The sequence below is a fragment of the Canis aureus genome, chromosome 35 (assembly GCF_053574225.1).
Source record: "Canis aureus isolate CA01 chromosome 35, VMU_Caureus_v.1.0, whole genome shotgun sequence".
NCBI lineage: Eukaryota > Metazoa > Chordata > Mammalia > Carnivora > Canidae > Canis > Canis aureus.
The window spans coordinates 8,677,592-8,699,835 of record NC_135645.1 but is presented as its reverse complement, the minus strand read 5'-3'; the positions used below and the strand labels follow the sequence as shown (position 1 = coordinate 8,699,835).

The following is a 22,244-nucleotide window of genomic DNA, read 5'->3' as shown; positions in this document are numbered from 1 at the left end:
TAGCATCAAAAAGACAAGACACTTAAGGATAACTTTAATGAAATATCTGTAAGATCTATATAATGAAAATTACAAAACTTTCGTGAGAAGAATTAAAGAGATAAACCACAGCCATTAATCCAAAGACTTAACAGTGTTAAGATATCAAGTCTCCTCAAAGTCATCTGATTTATACATTCTAATCAAAATCCCAGTGAGCTACTTTGTAGAAATAGTCAAAATGCATTCTGTAAAATATATGTGTAAAAGCAAGGATTAAAATAGCAAAATTCTGAGGGGCACTTGAGTGGCTCAGTTGATTAAGTGTCTGACTCTTGATTTCAGCTCAGGTCATGAGGCTGAGTCCCACATCAGGCTCCATGCTCAGCAGGAAGTCTTCTGCCCTCTGTCCCTCCCCTATTTGCACACTCTCTCTCCCTCTCAAATACATAAATATTTTTTTAAAAAAAATAGCAAAATTTTGAAAAGGAAAAAAAAAAGTTTGAGGATTTGCCATACCTGATTTTAAAATATCTTATAAAGCTAAGGTGGTCAAGATAGTGTGAGATCATAAGGACAAACTAAAAGAGAGTCCCGAAATAGATCTACATATATATGGCCAATTTATTTCCAACAAAGATATCAAGCCTGTTCAGTGGGAAAGGATATTCTTTACAAAATACAGTGCTAGAATATTGGACCTCAAAATACACAGTAAATTTACCTTTACCTTATACCTTTATATAAAAGTTACCTGAAATGGATCAAACAGTGAAGTATAGGAGTAAAAAAATCATAAAATTTCTAGAAGGAAACACAGGAGAACGTCTCTATGACTCTGAATTAGGAAAATACTTCTTAGGATACAAAATGCATGAGTTATTTTTTAAAATAATAAATTAGACTTTCAAAATTAATCTGTTTTTTAAAAGACACTATTAAGAAAATAAACATACTAGCCATATTTTGTAGAAATAACTTTCAAAACACAGCAAAGGCTTGTATTTATAATACAGAAACAGCTCCTACAGATTAATAAGAACCTATTTTTTTGAGGGGGGAAGGGGCAAAAAGGAGGGAGTGAAAGAGGGTGTGCACACTTGTGAACAAGGAGGCGCAGAGGGAGAGAGAGAACCCCAAGCAAACTCCACACCCAGCAGAGAGCACAATGTGGGGCTCAGTCTCATGACCCTGAGATCATGACCTGAGGGAGAATCAAAGAGTTGGATGTTTAACTGAGTCACCCAGGAGCCCAAGGAACCCAATTTTTTTAAAGGCACATAGAAAACATACAAATGGATAACAAGAACATGAAAAGATGTTCAACTTCACTAGTCAACAGAGAAATTAAAACCACATTGAGACATCACTACAATGAGTTAAATTAAACTGACAATACCACGAGTGGACAAGAATGCAGAATAACTCAAACTTTTATAGCTTTCTAGAGGGACTGCAAAGTGGTAGAGATATTTGGGGATATTGTCACGGCTTCTTTTTTTTTTTAAGATTTTTTTTTTAATTTATTTATGAGAGACACAGAGAGAGAGAGAGGCAGAGATACAGGCAGAGGGAGAAGCAGACTCCATGCCGGGAGGGAGCCTGACGTGGGACTTGATCCCGAGTCTCCAGGATCACACCCCAGGTTGCAGGCTGCACCAAACCACTGCGCCACCAGGGCTGCCCATTGTCACGGTTTCTAACAAAGTTAAATAAGCACTTGACCAAACTATCTAACAACTGCAATCCTAGGTATTCATCAAGAGATGTAAAAACAAAACAAAACAAAACAAAAGCCTATATCCAAATTTTCATAGAATCTTTATTCATAATAGCCAGAAAACTGGAAACTCAAATGTCCATCAACTTACAGATGGATCAAACAATCATGGGAAATTACTCATCAACAAAAAGGAACAAACTATTGACACATGCAACATAGATAAATATCCAAGGCATTATGCTATGTGAAAGAACCCAGAAACAAAACACTATATACAATATGCATCCATTTTTTAAAAATTCTGTATTATGGAAAAGATAAGATTGCAGCAGTAGGAAACACATCAGTGGTTGCCAGGGGCTAGGGCTGAGGTGGAGAGGAGAGCGGGCTCGGAGAATGACTACATGTGGCATGAATGAAGTCTTTGGGGGTGATAGAAATATTCTACATCACAACTGTACTGGTCATTAGAAGGCTGTAAACACTGTCCTAAACTCAACAAACTACACTACTGGGGTGTGTGTGGGGTTGTTGTATATAAATTGTACCTCAATCTGATTCTTTTTAGTTGAAAAAAAAAAAAAAAAGATGTTGGGAAGCTCTCAGAATCACTGAGATGGCTAAGCAAACGAGCTCAAGGATAAACTTCTAGAAAATATCTGAGACTATAGTGCAGAACAGGCTTGATGAGAGAATTGCTGCAGCTGTCTCTGTCACCAAACCAAACCCTAAATGGCAGGACCTTTCAGCAATGACTAATGAGGCCAGCGCTCTTTCTGGCACTCAGCCCTGCAACACCATCACCCCACAGCTATACTCCTCTGTGGCGCCCCATGCTCAGCACAGAGGCCCTTCCTCACACCCTTCCCTTCCAAATCATGGCACCTACGTGCATCTGACTGGAGAGCCCGAGTCCGAGCTAACAAATAGGATGGAAATTTGAGTTCACACTTCTAATGTGGAAAGTGGACTCATAACATAGGAATTTCTCCAAGGATAGAAATACTATGCAAAATATGATGGCCCAACGTTAACAGGACAAGCAGTTAAGTGCAAACATTAAAAGCTGTTTCTTCCCATCTTCCCCCCTTCCCCTTCTCTGCCTATCTTCTTCCAGCCCTCTCTCATTCCCTCCCTCACAGGCTCCTACTAGGTGGAAAGCTGAAAGGAGTGAAGACAATAGGCTTCCTGTCTCCAGTGAAAGCCTGCTCTGGCTTGGGGAGGAAACTCTGTCACAGGAGAGGAGCAGAGACGGCTCCTGGAAAGGGCATGAGAGCTGGCCAAGTTCCTGGAGAGGAGGGCCAAGGGAAACAGCAGGGCTTCAGAGAGGACGGCTGCCCTGGGCACTGGAGCTTTGTCATTCCAGGACTCCTGCTCTGTGAGGCACAGAAGCCGCAGAGCAAGACTTCAAAGGCTCCCCTGGAGGTTCCCATGTGGGAAGTAGTAGTTACTCCATGGAAGACCAGAGGGGTCCCCCTGTGTTTTGGTTCTGGAACAGACCTTACTGTGTGGTGGGGGGAGCCCCCCAAAATAATGGATATTAAATTTCCTGCCACAAAGGTAAGTGGAGAGTCTCAGATTTGTATTCAACTGGATTTAAAGAAAATAGATGAATGGACAAAACTTGTAAACCTTGGTGGCTCCTAGGAATGATAAGTATAATTTTAAAATATATCTAATGTCCCAAGGGTTATATGAAGATTAAAAAAAAAAATCTCTCTACTTTCCAATTTCAGAAATCCCTGTTCAAAGAAAGGGAAGGGCACTGGGAGAGAAAACGGGACATTCCCTATGCTATTTTCAGCGTCTCAGGATTGCCTTTTATTACAGGGGGTAACCCTCTGGCCCAAATCTCAAATTGCCAGTGACTAACCCTTCTCAGAAGAGGGAAAATCAAAATTCTGTGCTGTTTAGTGTTCTAAAGACTTCTGAATACCTATGTTTTTAACCTGGACAATGACTAGGGTAGGAAAAATGTATGTTTCTTCAGTTTTGCTTCCTTTCTAAAGAAATTACACAGTACTTTAGTTTATATTTTGGTAGGCCTTTCTGACATCATGACACTATAGCTGAATGCCAGTATCAGTCTGGTTAGCAGATTGAAAATTTATATTGGGAAATACTAACTAGAGTTTCCAGATGGCAAAAGGCCAAGTAAATGGCCTCTACTGTTAAATACAGCCATCTACTCTCAACTTCACCACCTGGTTGAACACAGCCCCACTCGGCTGTTATGAGCAAGCGCCAGTTGTTTAATGAAGCATTCATGTGATAAAAGAGGCTAAATCAACAAGTAGAGTTATTTATGAATAAATAAAGCCATCTGAAACCATCAGGAAGGATGTTATATTCCAAAACCAATTACATTCTTTTTTTTTTTAAGGCTCTACTGAAATATTTTATTCTTTTTCACCAATAACACAGCCTCCTTCCAAAACTAAACACTGTTTTTTTAAGATTTTCTTGATCTTGTGAATTTGTCAGTACTAGTTTAACTTTGAAGCATTTAACTTTAAAGCATTCTTGGGTGTATATTCTTCAGTGTTCACAACATGAAAAATAAAAGATTTGAAAAATAGAAATAGGATCAACAAAATCCAAGGAAAACCTCCTGAATGGAAGAAAATGTGTGTAAATCATGTATCTGATAAGGGGCTAACATCCAAAATACATAATGAACTCATGCCACTCAAAAGCAAAAACAAACAATTCAATTTAAAAATTGGGCAGAGGAGCCTGGGAAGTGCAGTCAGTTAAGCATAGACTCTTGGTTTCAGCTCAGGGGGTGGCCTCAGGGTTGTGGGATCAGGCCCCACATGAGGCTCCGCACTCAGCACGGAGTCCACTTAAGACACTCTCCCTCACAAACCATAAGAGACTATAGGAAACAAATTGAGGGTCGCTGGATGGGGGGTAATTGGGAGGATGGGGTAACTGGGGGATGGACATTAAGGAGGACACGTGATGTAATGAGCACTGTTATGTAAGACTCATGAATCACTGACCTTTACCTCTGAAACCAATAATATATTATGTGTTAATTAACTGAATTTAAATTTTAAAAAGACTCTCCCTCTCCCCCACACAAGTTCTCTCTCTGCCCCTCCTAACCTAAAATAAATGAAAAAATATTTTTAAAAGATGGGCAGAGGATCTTAATAGACATTTTTCCAAAGAAGACATACAGAAGACTAACAGGTATGTGAAAAGACGCTCAACATCACTGACTTGGGAAATGCAAATCAAAACCACAAGGATATCACTTCAGATCTATTACAGTGGCTATCATCACAAAGACAAATAACAATGTTGGCCAAGATGCAGAGAAAAAAAAGTAAACACTTGTGCACGCTGGTGGGAATGTAAATTGGTGTAGCCACTATGGAAGATAGTATGATAGTATGGAGGTTCCTCAAAAAATTAGAAATAATCTAGCAATTTCACTTCTGTGTGTTTATCCAAAGAAAATGAAAATACTAGTTCAAAAAGATACGTGCAGCCCATGTTCATAGCAGCATTAATTGTAAGAGCCAAAACATGGAAACAACTTAAATGTCCATCAGTGGATGAATGGAAAAAGAAAAAGTGGAAAAAGAGAAAGAATGGAAAAGAAAGTGTGGTACACACACACACACACACACACACACTGGAATATTATTTGGCCAAAAAAGAATGAAATCTTGGGGTACATGGGTGGTTCAGTCAGTTAAGCATCCAACTCTTAGTTTTGACTCAGGTCATGATGTTGGGATTGTGAGATGGAGTCCCACGTCAGGCTTCGTGCTGGGAATGGAGACTGCTTGGGATTCTCTCCCTGTCTCTCTGCACCTCCCCCGACTCGTGCTCTCTCTCTCTAAAATAAATAAATAGATATAGATAGATAGAAATAATGAAATTTTGCCATTAGGACAACATACATGGATCCTGAGAGCATCATGCTAAGTTAAATAAGTCGGAAGAAAAAAAAATACCATATGATCTCATTTATATGTGGAATCTAAAAACAAACAAAAAGGGATCCCTGGGTGGCGCAGCGGTTTGGCGCCTGCCTTTGGCCCAGGGCGCGATCCTGGAGACCCGGGATTGAATCCCACGTCGGGCTCCCGGTGCATGGAGCCTGCTTCTCCCTCTGCCTATGTCTCTGCCTCTCTCTCTCTCTCTCTGTGTGACTATCATAAAAAAATAAAAAAATAAAATCTTAAAAAATAAATAAATAAAAACAAACAAAAAAATTGAGTTTATGGATATAGAAAAGACCGGTAGTTGTCTGAGGTGCTGGGGCAAAAGATGAACAGGTGGGCAAAATGGATGAAAGGGAGACAGAAGATGCAAATTTCCAGTTAAAAAATGAATGTCATGGGGATGTTATGTACATCATGGTGATGATAGTTAATAATACTATACTGCATATTTGAAACTATGAATCTTTAAAGTTCTCAGTGTCAGAAAAAAAATTCCCAACTATAACTGGACTCACTATAGTGATCATTTTGCAATATACAAATATCCAACCATGACGTTGTACACCTGAAACTGTTATATAAATTACACCTCAATTTTTTAAAATGTGGAGATAGAGAGTTTGTTAGCTATCCTGTTAGAAGTTCTTCCTAATTTGAAAATACAAGTTAGATAATATGGCCTCATCGTTATACACCGACACAATGCACCTGAGCACTGTCCCTGACCTTCCAAGCTCTACTTAATCTGGCCTCTGCCTGTCTCTGAGGTCAGTCTTAGAGTACCTCCTGCCAGAGTGGACCATTCTCAGGTCCAAGAATCCACTGGGCTCTCCTGGATTGATACAGTCTGTTCTCTAGCTTGAAGTACTCTCCCCTGTTACATACATACACCCTTCTAATTCTTACCTAGCCTTCAGACTTCAAAATTTCCCTGATCCAAAACAGGTGACATTTCTCCTTTAAATATCTCCACAATACTCTACACTTCCTTTAAACTGTAATAAGACTTCAAATTCTCTTGGCATAGGTCTTTCTCACCAGATTCTAAGTAGAAGCTATATGCTTAGGTCCCAACACACAGTGACCATAATACAGTAAATGTCCACTATGTATTTGATAATATTCATCAAGAATTTATGTGCCAAATACACTCTGAGCACTTCTTTTAGCTTAGTAACAAGTATGTTTGGGAGGTGATATGGTTATTAGTCATATTTTATAAATGAGGACACCAAGGCCCAGAGGTGTTAAAAAAAAAAAATGTTCCTACATAAAACTGGGATTTAAACCAACATCCAGCCTGACTCCAGGGGCGTTCCTAACACCTACACTATACTGCCTCCTAAGTGTAGTGGAAAGAACACAGGACACAGAATTCACCATGAATCCACTAGAATCACATAGAATCCAGTAGAATCCAGGGGTCACTACTTACGAGTTGTGTAACCTCAGGCTTGAAACTTAAAACTCTTGGATCCTTAGTATGTTTGCGTGTTTGTAGAAATAATGAAAACCTCTACCTCCCAAGATCACTCTGAAGAAGTGTATATTCGAATGCTTGGCAGAAAGGAAGTTTTTAAACAGGAGAAATTAAATTCAATCTCAGGAAGATAACCCAAAGCAGTAATAAGTAAGAAAGAGAGAAGAAAGAAAGCAGTATGTATTCACCTACATTCCTATAATTGTCCCAGTGGCATGAAACTTGTCAAGAAAATTGTGGCCATACACTTATTTTGATGCACACCTACAGCTCTGATTTTTTTAAATGCTGTGAACAGTATGGAGATATGCTCTAGCATATGTTTAAGAGAAAACTTCTGTTGGTATGTGGGTTAGTGCATATCTATATTCTCCACGCCCCCACCATGTAAAAGGCCAAAAGACTGAACGCTTTCCTATGACAAAGCAGAAGTGAAATTCAAAACTGAAATGTGAAGTAAAAATATAAAAGAAACATTAGAAAATAAATAACTGGCAGGAAGTAAAAAGATAAATCTAAATGAAACCAAAGACAGTACAGAAAGAATAGGCAAGAAAAGAATGGGGAAGATAAGGGGGATAGAAGGCCCTGTATTGTTGACAGCATCTGATCCACTGATTAATGTTATTTCTAAGCAGATTAACCAAATCCCAACTGTTCTACATCAGGTCCTTTCTCTAAGCTTTTCCTCCCTCCTACCAGCAAATAAGGAATAAATAAAAAGTTTAAACGCACAAATAAAGCAAAAGGGAAAAACCCACCCACACAAACCAGAAATGTTCTGACTTGACCATCATCCGAGTGCATCTATTCTTTCCTTCTATTCAGTGTCCATACTAAAGATGATAAAATGACAAAGCTGAAAAGTAAAAAAGAGGAGAATCAGCTCCTCTGCGTGATGTTTTAAATAGCACGTCAAGCCATCTTCCCTCCAGCAGTGCAGTTGGGGAGACCATCACAGGAGGGGGAGGGTGTAGAGAGATCCCGGTTGGGGCGGGGGAATTGTTATTTCTGTCCCAGATGCAGGAGGAACTTTTAACCTTCTGGTGCTTTTCCTTACTGTAACCTTCTCCATAGCAACCACTGATCTGCAGTGGCGAGAAACAGAAGAGAAGATTAAAAAAAATATACATGTTATACATACACTCACTTATATACAAATCCTGCAAAACTGTTGAATTCCGTAATGGTTTGTTTGTTTTTAATCACATATTCTTTTGAAAACTTATATTGCTATAGAAGACTAATCCCTAAAAACCAGAATGAACCAAAATAGTGTATACTTGCTATTCTTCTATAGCATTTACATTTGTTAACAATTATTGCACTTTACAATAGATTTAATGTACCTTTTGAGGCCTAACATTTTTCCTAGCATTCGGTCTGGAAGAAGGCGCTTTCATATCATCTACCATTCCTAAGTGAGGAAGGCTGTTACAATAGTTATGTTTTAAGGTTGCAACTTTGTGCCTATTGTACATTATGCTTCTGGTGAAAAGTTTAAAACTAGAAAAACTAGAAGGGTCATTCCACCCACAAGGACTTTTCTACCAGGTAAAAGCAGCAAGAGAGGACTATAGTCTCTTTTCGGATACTACTTATCCTAGGTTTTGGTCACTGTTCCCCTGTTTTGGCCTAACTTTAATGTTTTAACTACAGGATCAACGAATATGCACAACACATACATTTCAACATGAAGAGGTTCTATAGCCAGACAGGTATGAGGAAGCAGGATTTCATCAGAAAAGCACAGCCCTCCTTCCCCCCCATAGCACCACTTTACAGAAAGGAAAAGCACCCAGGGTGCAGATGGCAATGACAACTTAGATGAGTGAGCCTTCCCGTCAAGACGTCAAGACTTGCTGCTCTTGAGAGGGAACAACCATTACAGATCTCACTGTTTCCGTGAATAACCTCTGGGTGCCTAGGCATCATCTCGGAAGGTGGTAAACACCTGTTGGAAGCCTTCACTAGAATTCAGAAGGCCTCCCTAGTGGGGGATTTTTGAGATGTGCACTGCTGAATTATTACATATCATGGCGGCCTTGGTTCATTCTCTAAATGGTTAAGTGTTATTATGGGCTGAGCTCATATATTTATATCTAGTAATGTGAAGTCACAGGAAGATACATTTTTATGGCTCCCTTTGTTAAAATACAGGGAGACAACAGGCAATAAGGAATATGGATACAATGGGTTAAGTGGAGGAGAAATGGGGAAAATATTTTAATGACAGTATAGTGTGGGGGGGTACGGGGGGAAAAGGGGGGAGGACAGGAGGAGGAGGCAATGGCTGGGGCAGGGGCTGGGGAAGCACTGGGACTGCTCTATGCTCCTGCTCAGTCCAAGGCTCTTACGTCCCCAGGCCTACTGAGTTTCACATTCACTAATCCACGCAGCTGAACAAATGTCAGGCACTGGTAGGAGCAGCAAGCATAAGTGACATAGTTCATAGTTTCCACCCTCATGGAATCAACAATCCAGTGGAAATACAGCTGTTAATTGATTAAACACAATGGTCATAAATGTTACTCAGAAAATAACCCACTTCTACTTCTCTTTTCTCAGGATGAGGCTCCTTAGATTGTGAGGTTTGGTTTTAATTTGAGAGGCATTTCTCTAATAAATTTGGCTACTTCTGGAACCCCTGACCTGTCAACAGACAGGGAGTCTTCCTTGGGTCTCAGGAAAAACATGAGTTCAGGCTAGCTAGCAGCATGTGACTGACCCTCAGGGCTTGGCGGGCGAATGGAGGAGGCAACTCTCCCCTGGAGCCCTAGGACTCTGTCATCTGAAGGGGTGGAGGGTCTGTGTCCTCCCATTCTGCCCACTAGTCTTTCCAGAGCTGTCTCCGTTTCAGAGAATATTTCAGCTAAATTTTGATCAAACTGATGTTCAGAAAAAGCCCAGACAAACTAGCAGAAGGGTGTGTTCTTTGGCACAAGAAAAAAATGACAGTGAACTGGAGACGCCACGCAGGATAAATAGAACTTTCTACATCGCTGCCACTTTCATGCAAAATTTTAGCAGCTTCCTGGGAGAGTCTGATTGATGGTTCCAGAGTAAAACTGAACCAGCTCTACTCTGGCCACAGTGAAAAAAGCTGAAAATACAAAAATAAAAATTTAACCCTTTGACAATTGTGGGTAATGTGGTCATCTTTCTACTCTCATAGGCCTGAGCTCAATGGCTACTTTCTTCATAACACTTTATTAATGCTGTTCTCTTGTTGATCTCCAGCATGGGTAGCTGATTCTGTGTCCAGATTCTCAGACTGTACATATATATCTATATCTATATAGACATAGATATATATTTGTTGGATGGCTCTGCAGTTGATTATGCGTTGGAAGCCAATTTGCACCGAGTAGTCTCTTTTTCGTCTGGCTGGGTCTAAAATCCACACACACAACCTTGAAAAGCCATGGAACTGTCTGAACTGTCCGAACTGTCTGAAGCAGTAACGATTTGCTTCCCTCACCTCCCCTTTTCCCTTGCAGCCGATTCCAGTGGGGAGCACCACCTCATCTTTTACAGTAGTGATCAATAAAGAGGAAGACGACATTGAAGACAGAGATTCAAACTACCCACAAATGGCGTAATGCACTCCTCAGTTATGAGGAATCTCCTATGGTATTTATGACCATTCTAACACTACATCTCAAGGCACGTGCGTGTGCGTGTGAAACACACAGAAACAACTGAAGGTGAGATGGAATCAGATAAGCAACTCAATTTAAAATTCACTAGTTTAAAATTCTACTTAAAACAATCATTTTCTATTTTTGATTAGAAGCCGACAGGAATAGCCTTCTCCAGATGCTCACATGCCAGTATCTAATGGTAAGCGCTATTAGACAAAACCGTATCTCTGCTGGCTCTGTAATTGAGATGAAAATACACATACACAATTCAGTAAATATATATGAGTTGTGACAAAAAATAAAGTGATACCCTCTATCCAATCCAGCAGTCAAGTGGTGCATTTAGTGAGTTAGTTTTCAAATAAAATAGTGGTCTACAATTAGTTTCTCGATTTTATAAACTGAAGCTTAAAGAAAAAAAAAGCATTTAAACTGTATAGATTGCTTCAATCTAACCTTAATTACCAGCTTTCCTTCCCAAATTGTATTTGGCTTAGGGTATCTTGTAGTCAGTATTTCTACCTTTAGTGAGTTTTCTACTCCTGAGCATACCAGTTGCTCAAACTATGTTCAGAAATCAAGTCAGTGACCAGACAGCATTTGCCATTATTGCTCTCTTATTCTGCTTTCATCAAATATCTATTTAAAAGTATTTATTTATTCTGGATGGTTAGATGCGCTACTCTGAAGATTCCTATAATAGCCAGGTGAATAAATAGGTTATAGTCCCCTAACCATAAATAGATGAAGGTTCTGAAGAAAAATTTACAAAACTACTCACAAAAAAAACAATACTTAACAAAGCTTACAGATTCTTTCACTTTCCTATAAAAATAAAGGTAAATTCTACATATGAGACATCATTTTATTTTTTAAATTTATTTTATTTTTTGAGAAAGAGTGAGTGGGGGAGGGAAGGGGCAGAAAGAAAGGGAGAAAGCTCCACGCTCAGCACAGAGCCTGATACAGGGCTCGGTCTCAAGACCCTAAGATCACAACCTGAGCCACAATTAAGAGTCAGAGGCTCAACTGATGGAGCCACCCAGGTGCCCTGAGATATCATTTTAATATTTGGGTTTTATATTTGGAGCTTTTCAGAATGTTAAAAGAGCACAAAGTGACCTTAAATATCATCTAATCAAATCCCTTTATTTCACAAATGAAAAAACTGTCCCCCACAACAGGGAAATCATTGGTCTGAAATCACCACTGTCAGCCTGTAATTCCCAGCTCAGTGTTATTTTCACTGTATCAGATCTGTTGTACAAAGGAACGCAAATACCCAGGAATAACTTTCAAGTATTTATGAATTGGAAGCCTGAAATATCTACTTATCTTTTCCACTGTTGTTTATTCTACTACTCATTTAAACAGTTACCAAATGGTGGATGATAGAGAAAAAGAAAATGACTCTGAAGTCAATTCATTCTAATAATTTCTAGAAGACTTGGTTATTTAAATTTTTTGGATGAAAAGAGGTTGAAATTATAGAAGTGAAATTGCAACTGGTGATTTAAATAACTTCAATTATCTATGTTTTATGTCTCCCTACCTTCTAATATTTTAGGCCACAATCCCCATGAAAATCCAATAAATATTCTCTAAATTAGAAAATCAAACATTGGTGTTACTGTTTCTGCATGAGCTCACACAAAATTCAAGAGCTTTAAAAACTTACTCTGTCATAAGGAAAATACCTAAAAGATATTTGGCTATAATTATTCCAGGATATCATATTTGTGAACTTGATCCACTGTATAAAAAAATGCAAATAGATTTTTTTAAGTTAGTGAAACATTTTGATTTAAACTAGATACAAATAAGTGTAAAGTATAAAATATCCAAATCACATACAACAGCATATAGAACTGAAGCTGGTTATATGAAGTATAAGTTCTGCAGAAAACCTATAAGGAATTAACAGGTATTTAAGAATTAGAAATAAAGGTATAATTGTAGTGAAAACATCATCTGGTCAATATATAAATGAAGCATAATGCACCATTAAAATAAAGTGCAAGAATAAGTCTGACAGCATTACTGAAATGGTTAGGATAAGAAAGCTGCCACTACTGCAAGGGTGGTTCAATCAACATGATACACCCTATAAAACACTGATGAAAAAAATTGAAGATGACACAAAGAAATGGAATGACATTCCACACTCATGGACTGGAAGAACCAATACTGTTAAAATGTCTATACTACCGAAAGCAATTTAATGCAATCCTCATCAAAATACCACCAGCATTTTTTAAAAATATTTTTTAAAAATTTTTATTTATTTATGATAGTCATACACAGAGAGAGAGAGAGGCAGAGGCACAGGCAGAGGGAGAAGCAGGCTCCATACACTGGGAGCCCGACATGGGATTTGATCCCGGGTCTCCAGGATCACGCCCTGGGCCAAAGGCAGGCGCTAAACTGCTGCGCCACCCAGGGATCCCCCACCAGCATTTTTGACAGAGCTAGATCAAACAATCCTAAAATGCATACGAAACCACAAAAGCACCCGAACACCCAAAGCAATCTTAAAAAAGAAAAGCAAAGCTGGAGGCATCAACAATTCCAGACTTCTTGTTATATTAGAAAGCTATGGTGATCAGTACGGTACTGGCAGTAAAACAGACACAGAGATCAATGGAACAGAACAGAAAATCCAGAAATGAACCCACAACTATATGGCCAACCAATCTTCAACAAAGTAGGAAAGAATATCCAGGAGGAAAAAGACGGTCTCTTCAACAAATGGTACTGGGAAAACTGGACAGCAACAAGCAAAAAGAATGAAACTGGATCACCTTCTCACACCATACACAAAAATGAATTCAAAAGGGATGAAAGGCTTAAATGTAAGACAGGAAACCATTAAAATCTTAGAGAAGAACACAGGTATCTTTGACACTGGCCATAGTAGCTTCTTACTAGATACGGCTCCTGAGGCAAGGGAAACAAAAGCAAAAATAAACTACTGGGATTTCATCAAAATAAAAGGCTTCCACACAGGGGCACCTGGGTGGCTCAGTGGTTGAGCATCTGCCTTTGGCTTAGGTTGTGATCCTGGGGATCAAGTCCCATAATCAGGTTCCCCACAGGGAGTCTGCTTCTCCCTCTATGTCTCTGACTCTCTCTCTCTCTGTCTCTCTCATGAATAAATAAATCTTTAAAAAAAAAAAAAACGCTTCAATAAAATGAAGGAAACAATCAACAAAACTAAAATGCAACCTATAGAATGGAAGATATTTATAAATGACATATCTGATAAAGGGTTAAGTATCCAAATTATATAGAGAAGTATCAAACTCCACAGTCAAAAAACAAATAATCCAGTTACGAATTGGGCAGAAGACATGAAGAGACATTTTCCTAAAGAAGACATACAGATGGCCAACAGACACACGAAAAGACATTCAACATCACTCGTCATCAGGGAAGTCCAAATCAAAACTACAATGAGATATCCTACCTCACACCTGTCAGAAGCTAAAATGTTTGCTCCCCAGAGGCCAGGAGGTAGAGAAGCTGAGTTAGGATTCCTCTCTCAACTTTATCAAACAGGTCATTTGCATCTCCTCTTTGGAGAGGAGTAAAAAGCAGAGCAAGAGGCCTGGAGCTTTCAATGTCACTCATCATTAGGGAAATACAAATCAGAACCATGATGAGAACCACCCCACACCTGTCAGATGGCTAAAATTAAGACCATAAGAAACAATAGGTGCTGGTGAGGCTGCAAAGGCTGGGGAACCCTCTTACATGGTTGGTAGGAATGCAAACTGATACAGCAACTCTGGAAAAACAGTATGGAGGTTCCTCAAAAAGTTAAAAATAGAAGAATGACCTTATGATATCCAGCAATTGTATTACTAGGTATTTACCCAAAGGATACAAAAATACTAATTCAAAGGGACGCAAGCACCCCAATGTTTACAGCAGCATTATCAATAATAGCCAAATTATAGAAAGAGCCCAAGTGTCCACTGACTGATGAATGGATAAAGAAGATATGGTGTGGATGTATATATAATGGAATATTATTACTCAGTCATCAAAAAGAACGAAATAAAAAAATTTAAAAAAAGGAACGAAATCTGGCCATTTGCAACAATGTGGATGGAGCTAGAGTGTATTATGCTAAGTGAAATAAGTTAGAGAAAGACAACATATGATTTCACTCTTATGTGGAATTTAAGAAACGGAACAAATGAACATGGAAAGGGGAAAAAAAGAGAGGCAAGGAAAGGAACACATTCTTTTTTTAAAGATTCTATTTATTTGTTTATTCATGAGAGACACAGAGAGGTAGAGGGAGAATCAGACTCCCTTGCAGGGAGCCCAGTGCGAGACTCAATCCCAGGACCCCAGGATCATGACCTGAGCCAAAGGAAGATGCTCAACCACTGAGCCACCCAGGCGCCCCCAAGGAACACATCCTTAACTACAGAGAAGAAACTGATGGTTATCAGAGGGGAGGTCGGCAGGGGGATGGATTAATAAATAGGTGATGGGGATAAGGAAGGCATGTGATGTGATGAGCATCAGGTGATATATCTAAGTGTTGAATCACTAAGCTCTAAACCTAAAAGTAATATACACTGTATGTTATCCAAATGGAATTTAAATAAAAACTTGAGGGGGGTGGAAAGAAAGCTGCCACTAAATATTAGTAAGAATTATATCATAACTTACACTACCAGTCCTAGAAGACTAAGTGGTACCATATTATCCCTCCCACTGCATATAAATAACTATAAAATTGAGCAAAATATATGAAGCAATTGTTTTCAGAGGCTGGAAAGGAAGCATATAGAATTATGACAAGGTGATCCCCACAACTACCCCAGCCTTCTGCCTCGAGGCATATTCCAGACTTAGCTTTGAAAGGCGAATCAAAGCAGAGCACGGCAGACTCAGTAAGCTGAAAAGGCAGAGACTGAAGTTTGGGACTACTGAGGAGGACAGAATTTATGGAGTCGGTTACCATGGAGCAGGAGCTGTAAAAAGAAATTGTTCCAGATATTTGTATAGAGTTCTCCTTAATTCTTAGGCCGAAGACTTGGTTGCGCATACAAAGGGCACAATTCTATTCAGCTCAGAAGAGAAGAGCTTTTAGGGGGCTGCACAGAGACACTGCAGGCTGAGACTGCAGAGGATCACAGGCCCAGAGCCAATAAGAGTCTCTATTTCCAGGAGATCTCAGTATCTAATGGCAAACAGAGTGGTGCCAGGAAAGCAGATGATCACATCGAAAAGTCTATGGAGAAACTGTGGTCATTAAGGGTGGTCCAGAGATAACAGGAGGCATCCGCTAAAGCCTCTGTAGCAAAAGAAGTGTTAGGGCAGGAAGAGGGACACTAATGGAAATGCCACTGTATTGCAGTGTGGACAGATTCCGGAGCCTTTTGTTGTATCGAGTCCCGTTCAAGGTAGACCAGTTTGCAAGTAGTAACATAAAATGAAGTAAAATTCATTAAAGTGAAATATGTGGCCTCTCAAAGCCAAAAAAGACCTGCAAGATGTCAAGCCCGTTTCAACCTTTGTGGGTGCTAAGAGGGCTCATCAGCTGTTTCCTGATATTGCTAGGGATGGAGTGGCCCCCACCTTGCCAAATAATTTTCAGTAATAATTGAACAAAGGTAGCAAGGCCCTGCTCTATGTATGTGTGGAGCAATGGCTCATATCCTTTGGGAATATTAGTATGTCCTGGGTCTGTCAAGTGTCACCAGTGTGAAATGACTCTTGTGTTCCTGAAGAAAGTTGGAGGTGATTAAGATCCTGCCTATAGAAAGACTGTGTACAATAATAGGGCTGTTGAGGTACCCTATGGATAGCTGGGTAGAGGGGTCTTGTGTCCCTTCAAAGATGTAGGCAAACTGCAGTCGAAAGGCTGTTGAAATAGGCTTTGAACAGAGCCTATTAACGAGATCTATAACCTCAAAGTATTACCAGTTGCTGATTAGATGGTGTCAGCAATTTCAATAATATTGGAAAGGGGGCTTAATAGGTAAGATTATTGTATGAAGGCTATGGTAATCCATTCTTTGGCACTATTCTTTCTTTCCAAGTTTAAGAAATGGTCAAACTGTGCTGTTAAGTGGAGAAAGAACAGAAATGATTACCCCTTCTCTATAAAAATCTTATTTATGGGTTTTAATTCTTGACGGTTATTTCAATTTACTTTGGGCAATACTGCATTGGTAGAGCAATATTAACTATTTTAATCATGGAGTAGGAAAGAGGTCAAGGGAGTCCTATTTTTCCAAGCCTACTGTAAGTGACAAAGATGTAGTTTAATTTATTACACACTGGGTCAGAACACCCATGCTGACTATGGGATATTTTAGGGTAATAAATGCTCCCACATCCTCTCCAGCATTTGTTGTTATCACTATTTTTTATTTTAGCCCATTCTGTTAGGTGTGTAGTGATCCCTCATATTGATTAATTTGCATTTCTCTAATGGCTAATGATGGTGAACATTGTTTCATGTACTTACTTGTTATCTATGTGTCCTCTTGGATGAAATGTCTTTTCATGTTTTTTGCCTATTTTGTAATTGGATCATTTGTTTTTTGCTGTCAAGTTTGAGAGTTCTAGACATCAGTCCTATGTCAGAAATATAATTTGCAAGTATCTTAAAAAAAAACATATGAAATTTAAGCAGACAATAGTTTAAATGGTTAAAGTAAGGCATTCCTATTTATTCTCTGTTTTATATTTGTTAATTTCCTGTTGACTATAGAGATACCTTATTAAAATGTAGTAGGACCCTGGTGTACAGGATTACCTTGTTTAAATTCATTGAAATTCTTAAGTATAACTATAATCTGAGCCCTAGTGTCAATTAAGACCACGGAGACGCATTTCAGCAGATGTTAAAGTTAATTCAGATCCTCTGTAGTAGAAGTGCAAAAGTCAATCAGTGCCTTATTTTTTTATTACATAAATTTTTCTAGTACACTTTGGCTTTCTAGTAGACTTCTGATTCAGTAATTCGATACCTCTCCATATATCCAAGTATTTGTCTGTTGGGAGTTTCTTGGAGGCTACTACATATTCTTCAGGGAGATCCTCTCTATCCTTCTCATATTTGTAAATGTCTTCCTTCAGGGGGTCTCAAAGAAGTATCATTAGGGTTAAGGGGCCTCCCCCACGACAATAATGGCTTAATTGGGTCAGCTTTGAATTAACCCTTTGGCTTTGCATGAAGTGCCACAGGAGTTTTTCTCTATAATCTTAAAATATTTGGGAGGCAGCTAAACTAGTACTTAAAGGGACATTTATAGCTTTAAATGCTTATATGAGAAAATTACATAATAAAGCAAATAAAATTTTATAACAGTTATTATTGGTATAACCAGAGACAAAAATTAAAGAACAATAAGTGGATTAGCAAAAAAGACTATTTATGTGCTAAAAGTACCTATATCCAACCCTTATAAATAAGATAAAATTAGCTATATCTTCAATAGGTTAATGTAAAATCTTTTAAGTATAACACATACAGAAAAATGTTCACATCTTAAATACACACCTTTACATACTTCACCTTGGGAGAAGGGATGCATTCATTTTTTTTATTTCACCAATTAATCTGAAATTAATTTACCACTAAAAGTTGATTGTAGCCCTCAAATTCAAGACTTAGAATAGATTACATTAGGTTAGGGAGGTGAGGGGATAGCTACCAATGCAAAAGTTTAGGAAAGAGAGAAAATATAAAGAATTAGCCCTGTATTTATTGAGTCAGGAATGAAAATACAGATTTGTTCAGAGAAAACAGGTAATTCATGACACAGAATATTTGATACCACCAACTCTTCCTAAAGAAATCATGGCACTTACGCATGCTCCCACTGTGCTCTATGCTTTCTTTAAGGAGAAATACATGGGATCTACCATGAATGGCAAAAGAGATACAATCTTATCCACTAAGGTAAGCAGTTCTGAGGGATCTAATCTGTTATATTACCCCACCACCATCTCAAGTTCCCTCCATTTAAGTTTTAACAGAGTGAAAAGTCTTCAAATCACCATTATATGATCAAAAGTGTGCTACTTCCCATTATACATCATAGGGCATTATTCCAGCAATAGCAGATAATGACTGCCACCATGAGACACAGCATTATTATGACACAGTTAAAGAAATTCTAGAGCAATACATATTTGATATATTTAGTAAAGAGTATGTAAAGGTTCAACTTTCACACTGACGTACTTTTTTTAGTGGGGAAAAATACACATATGCAAACATCTACTCCAACTCAGTTTTCTCCATCATCCCTAGAAATGTATATGCACTTATAATGTATCCCTTAAAATTTAGGAGGGAAAACCATCTTTATTATTCCCCTATGGAATTTTCTCCTCAAACTGGAGAGTCACCTAGTACCAGCAGCCTAGAGTCACCAAAGTGCTTTTTAAGAAACACTTAAAAAAACAAATTTATAAGCTGCTGCTAGAGAAGAGTAGATTAACAGTTGTAGATCAAGCAGGGAAACAGCGCCATCCAACCCCACACTACTACATATGACTGGTCTACTGCCTCGGGCTTGGCCATTTCTTGTAGGTATATGTAAGTTGGTAGATAGCAATGAGTGAATATTTTTATAAACCATTAGATCAGCTCTATCTGATGGAACTTTCTGTAATGATGGAAATGTCCTCTACTTGTACTATCTGATATGGTAACCACTAGCTTCATGTGGCTATTAAGCACCTGAATTGTAGTTTGTGTAACCAAGGAACGGAGTCTTAATTAATTTAAATTTAAATTTAAATATCCACATAAGGCAAATGGCCAACATACTGAATAGCATAGTTTTAGATTCTTAGTCTTACAGAGCTAAACTACTTACCATCCATGCATTCCTCACACCGGGGACTACAAACTAGTGATACATGGTCCAAACTTGGCTGACAAACAAGTATGGTTTGGCAATCACAGCATTTTTACTTTTAATGTGAATTAAATACTTTCAGAAAGAGTACTCCCAGTTGACCATTATATCTAACATTTCTTGTTCTAAGTTCTTCACACGTATTAGCTCAATCTTTATGACCTTTATAGAAGTCCTATTATTACATATACCGTTTTCTCTAACTTACAAATAAGAAAAGTGAGACATAGGGTGCTGAAGGAACTTGCCAACTTACCGCTAATAAATGACAGAGCCAATCTTTGAATCCAAAAAATCTGGTTCCGGAGTCCGCGTAGACACTTACTCATCAGGCTCTCCACTCCTTGCAGGCTAGCTTTTTTCTTCCAGCCATCACTAACCTCACAAGCAACATATTTCAAACATATAACTTCTTCAAAGTAATTACTAGTCTCCACTTCACCCTTGTTTTAAAGAGTGAAATCAACTACTTTGAAACCACAGCCCAATACAAGGGAAGATTACAGGCTGAAATAGGCAGCTGGTTTTGTTACCTTGTGAGCTGGGGTCAAGGATCCAGCATTCCTTTCTTTATCTCCAAGAAAGAACATCAACCTCTACATTTTCTTATCTTTCCCACTCTCTCTGAGTGACTGAGCCTGTTACCTATTTCCACTTCGACTGGGAAGACATTAACAAAACAAAACTAGGTTTACAGCAGCTACACACCCCTCCTCCTAATTCAAAGGTGCTAAAATCCAAAAGGAGAAATTCAGAAAAAAAAAAAAAAAAAAAGGAAACCCTAAGCTTAACACTGCTTATTCTACAATCACTTGCAAATCACCACTTTTCTCAGATTTCTCAGAATCACAGACCTTGCCCACAATGCTCTTTATATTTCATGGGAGACCTTTAAAAAATTCAAAGTTGCACTGAAGGAAGGGTTAAAGTTCACAGTGAACATTGCCAATAATGAATGCCATTGTTGTTCCTTTGTATAGGAGAACGAGAAATAAATCAGAGTTGACATAGGTGGCAGTGAACCAGAATCCAGAAACCGTCACAATGACCATCACTATGGCCACCATTCATGCTTTAGAGGGAGATACAGGGCGGAACATAGGCCTATTTCGTGGACTCAATTTGGTCAGTTTCAAGTTCTCCCTTTTCTTACTTTCTCACAATGTCCTCAGAGATGACTTATGTGAGGACTATGGCCAGGAATCTTCTAGTCATGCATTTCATTCATCTTCCACTTTCCTTAGTCACTGGGAAAAAACAAGGCTGAAGTTATAAGCAGCAAGATAAAGAAGACCATCACTAATGGATACATGCAAATTCACTACGTAACGTCAAGAAATATAAACATTTGGTGGTTATGACTGTTTTTGTCACTGGAATGAATTTTAAAAAATGAAGAACACTAGCTTAAACTGCATGGAGTCAGCAGCTGAGATAATGGCAAGTTCAACCAGTGACCTGAAGGATTAATAAGTGTATTTCATAATAGGTGTTCTTCAACACCTAATTATCATGAACCACATCATTATTATAATAAAATAAAAGGGAAATGTAGATAGAGAAATTTTTTAAGGGTAAATTTTGTCCTTAGCATTAAGTGTTGTGAGGAATACCAAAACAGCAAATGAGGCTGCATTAAGGGAAGTCATCATCCCATTTCACATGTTCCAAGAGCTAACTCCCTTTTGGCTCCCAGCAATTTTACTTCTGCTGGATGCTACGGACTACAGAGGCACCCACAAAATATGTGTGGGGGAGACAAGTTGTTTTACCAATAAATAAAGCTGGACACACCAGATTTCACTAGATGCTAAAGAATGCATTTTAGAGGTGCTGTCTGGATCAAGCATGAAGTACAAAGAGCCTACCAGCCCTCCAACACATATAGATTGTTCTCTAAACAGATATCCAATTTTGATGTTCTCTACCATGAATTGCAGGCCACAGGTCTCTGCTTAGAGAAGACCTAAGCCACTAAAAAAGATTCCTGATTTAGATTACATATGCTACTGGATGTGAGAAAAGGGCAAAGCTGACTTGGCTTAACTCAAAGGCAAAGACTGTGGAATGGCCTGAGTGAGATGTGGACCAGAAGGAGAATAATCAAACAGCAAGGAGGTAGGAGGACCACGCTCCAGATAAAGGAAAGAGCAATGAATTCTTCTGAGAAACATGGCAAGAATTACTCCTGAAGGAGAATAATCAAACAGCAAGGAGGTAGGAGGACCACGCTCCAGATAAAGGAAAGAGCAATGAATTCTTCTGAGAAACATGGCAAGAATTACTCCTGATGGAACAGTTAAGTAAAAACATCCGGGGATAACGTGACCCTACAAAGAAGTGTGACCATTCTTAGGTGGTTGTCCCTGTCAAATTCATAGGTAAGCAACTACTGAGTAGTGAAACATGTCTTCACAAAGAGAACAGACAGACAACAGGTGTCCTAAATTTTTAGGAGGAAGGTCGAGGAAGCCTTCATAGGTAGATAAAACAGCTGTGTGTGTGTGTGTGTGTGTGTATGTCTGTGTGTCTGTATGTGTTTAATTACTGCCTATC

At 38.7% G+C, this 22,244-nt stretch overlaps 1 protein-coding gene across 10 annotated transcripts in view; it reads right to left on the bottom strand.

Annotated features, from left to right (window-relative positions):
• IGSF11 (immunoglobulin superfamily member 11) overlaps window positions 1–22,244 on the bottom strand; it is a 182,379-nt gene that overhangs the window by 34,500 nt on the left and 125,635 nt on the right. Inside the window, exon 1 of one of the 10 annotated variants that reach the window (XM_077883920.1) lies at window positions 20,842–20,864. The exons of 4 other annotated variants lie outside the window; for them this stretch is intronic. Coding sequence is in view for 5 of the 6 variants with exons in the window: in XM_077883914.1 (XP_077740040.1) it covers window positions 19,945–20,017 (73 nt within the window). In the remaining variant the exon portion in view is untranslated. Of the gene's footprint in view, window positions 1–19,646; window positions 19,790–19,944; window positions 20,669–20,841; window positions 20,865–22,244 lie in introns of those variants that run through there. 5 more of the 10 variants (XM_077883914.1, XM_077883918.1, XM_077883913.1 and 2 more) reach the window with 5 other exon arrangements.